The 3,010-nt window shown below is 58.7% G+C and overlaps 1 protein-coding gene across 2 annotated transcripts; it reads left to right on the forward strand.

The window, feature by feature from the left end:
- Window positions 1–213: 213 nt before the first annotated feature.
- Window positions 214–3,008, forward strand: KVP17_001034 (uncharacterized protein; the record flags this gene model as incomplete). 2 transcript variants are annotated; one of them, XM_068516070.1, is made up of 2 exons in its annotated part: window positions 214–2,667; window positions 2,699–2,782. In XM_068516070.1, 2 exons carry the CDS (start codon window positions 214–216, stop codon window positions 2,780–2,782), a joined length of 2,538 nt encoding a protein of 845 aa, XP_068375829.1. The 2 variants fall into 2 exon arrangements, with proteins under 2 accessions (XP_068375829.1, XP_068375828.1); XM_068516069.1 differs by having other exon boundaries at window positions 214–3,008.
- Window positions 3,009–3,010: the final 2 nt, after the last annotated feature.

Raw genomic sequence — 3,010 nt, forward strand, 5'->3', positions numbered from 1 at the left:
GGTGCGAGAGGTCCCGGGTTCAATTCCCGGAGCAGCCCTTATTGTGTACGTGACCCAACTACAGAATAGACGGCGCACATCAATGAGTGGATAACGGCTGCTTGGTCTAGTGGTATGATTCTCGCTTCGGGTGCGAGAGGTCCCGGGTGGTCGGTAAAGGGCGACCAACTTCGTGTCGTTTTCTTTTAAGACCCCACACCCCTCTTTCATACAATGCATTATGTGTTTGGTTTTTTTAACTTATTCTACGGCTTTGACTTTGACATCACTCACAACATGCTCAACACATCAACTACGCACTTCGACCTCCTGGCCCTCCTCTTCTCAGGTCTGGCCATGGAGGTCATGCTGCGCGTAGCACCCGCGCTTCGGTTCGCGTACCGCAACCCACTGTTGTGCTTGGCGCGGGTGGCCATCCTCTGGGGGCTCGCCGGTTTGGCGGGCAACGCAGTGCAGGAGCTACACTCCATAACCTGGGAGTTGGCCTGCGCTGCGGTTGCCCACTTATCGGACGCCCTCCGCTCCCCCTCCCTCCTCGCTGACCTCGTTCGTCTGGGCAGCAGGGCCATCATTGGACTCCTGCTCCTGGGCAGCGCCTTCTGCCTCGCCGGACAAGGATTTACGACCCTCGCCCGGTACTTCCGTCGCCACACCAAGGACTCCGAAATATTAGAGTCGGAACGAGACCAGGCGTCTCCTTACCGATCAAGTGGTCCGGTGACTCGGAAAGTCCTTCGTGTCGACGACGAAGTACCCTGCGAAGCAGAAGCCAACGTGACATCTGTCACTATCACGGTCAGTGAGTTGAGGAGGTTATTGAGCACTAACGGAACCCCTGAGAACCAGATACGGAGCGAGCCGGACGCGCTGCCCCGTAGGGGAACCCCGAAGAAGCGTCCTATCACCCGCGACCCAAGGTCGGACTCCCCGCACGGGAGTACCCCTGTCGCCAATGAGGGGCAAGCCGCCACCGGGGTGGCGGCTCAGAGTTCCGAGAGAACCCAGCCCCCTCTCACGAATGCCACGATCAGTGGACGTGAGGAACCGAAGACGACCTCCTCTGGTCCTGCTGGCCTCAGGGATGCGCGGCCCACAGAGAGCTACCATCCTTGGGTTGACCCCCGAACAAGAGTAGAAGGTCAGCATCACGGTACCCGCCCAGGATCGCCCCAGTTCGATCCCCCGGCTGCGGCTCCTCATGCAGGTTGTATTAATACCTGCACGAGGTGCCGTCCCCCCTGTTCAGAAGAAGAGAGGCCGAAATGGGCGGATGAGTCAGTTGAGCAAGCGTTCAAACCAGGAGAGGAATTTACGACCCCACGAGAGGAGTTTATGACCCCAAATCGGCCGAGCAACTACGGATGCCAGACGCGGCCCTCTGACGAAACCCCCGAACCGGTCGGGATTCCCGAGCCCTACATAGTCGAGAGGCTCCTCCCGACCTCCCACATGGCCCTTGAGTGGCTATCTGACGACCCCCATGCTTACGACTGGGCGTTACTCGAAGGCTCGTTCTCAGCCTACGAGTCCCCACCGCCACCCGGGGTCTACTTTACCTACCCTTCCCTCCGTTACGAGGCCGTGGTCTGCTCCTCTGGTTGGGACAAAGATCGGCCCTCGCCCCGAAACACGGCCCGTGAGCCCGGTCTGTTCCCCGACGAGGCTCGTTACCAGAACCTAAGGAAGCTCCGAAGTGACTTTCACAGTCAAGACCGTTTTCTCTCGGAGGAGGAGAAAACTTTAGACCTGTCTCAGCTGCACAGGAAGTGGAAAGACGAGGCTCAACGTCGGGCCCATCTCAGAGGGGAATCACGACCTACCGACTGGGATGACCTGGGGAACTTGGAGCCAGAGATGAAGCAATGGACCAAGGCAGCCATCCGATGCGTCATCTGGACGCGAAAACAAGAGAGGTGGTTGAAGCGCATGCGGCAATTGAACATCCCCATCCACACCTGTGAGGATTGTTCGCGTCAGGTGACGTCCTCCCACCGCTGCATCCCAACCGGCCTGGCAATTCCTACCATCAGAGACACCCCTTACGGCAGCAAGGAACTGGTGGTCTCCCAACAAGGCGGAAACTTGACTTTGAAACCTAAGGATGTAGTAGTCCCTGATAAACTCAGGGGAGAAATTGAAAAGATGTCTACACTCCCAGCCGACAAGGAGACGCTAGCTGCGCAACAGAAGCACCTCATCGGTACCCTCACAAGGCTCACACGGGTCTTGAACGCCGAGCGCCGCTTCGGGACCCCACAGCATGAGCCCCCTTTGGTCATCCCCAAAACAACAACAATGACCCCTGCTCGTACCAACTTTGGAACTTCTCTCCCCGCCGCAGGCGGAGCACCCCCCCTGACTCAGTCGACTCTCCTTGGGAATAGGACGCCCGAGCGACGGACCTCCCCGAGAATCTCCTCGGCTCTCCAGTACCTCACTCTCTCCCAAGGGAGAAGAGAGTATTACGGGTTAGTAGACACAGGATCCCAAATCAATCTAATCGATGTGGACCTGATGCCTACCCTTCGGCACGAAGAGGTGCTACCCGCGACAGGAGGGGCAACCGAGTTCCGAGGAAGCACTGGAGGTAACACGCCCATCTTGGGGTGGGCTGTCCTGACGTTTTGCCTACCAACCGGGGAGGCCGTTACTACACCGTACGCCGTGGTAAGTCGGCCACCGGCTCAGTTGGTTCTAGGTCTGCCTTTCTTCTTCGAGGGTTACTTGTCCCACACGCCCGCCGCGAGGCTTCTTCGTTCCCCCGGTGGCACCATGCGCTTGACTCTAGCCCCCACGCAAGACACCGTTCCTCCCCAGGGGGTGTCCATAGAGTCCCGGACACGGAGTCGGTCCCCACGGTCTTCCGGTCTACCTGTTTGGCAGCCGGAGCCCAACGGGGGGCTCTTCGTTGCTACCTCGTCACTGGAAAAAGAGGACTCGAAGACTCGACGTGAAAGGAATGCGAGGAACCGGGCTCTGAGACGTGCGATGGCCAAGGAAACTCCTAGGT

Source organism: the organism of the source record quoted next (genome assembly GCF_019968985.1).
Source record: "MAG: Porospora cf. gigantea B chromosome Unknown PgB_NODE_2930_length_3010_cov_548.982, whole genome shotgun sequence".
In the NCBI taxonomy this organism is placed as follows: domain Eukaryota; phylum Apicomplexa; class Conoidasida; order Eugregarinorida; family Porosporidae; genus Porospora; species Porospora cf. gigantea B.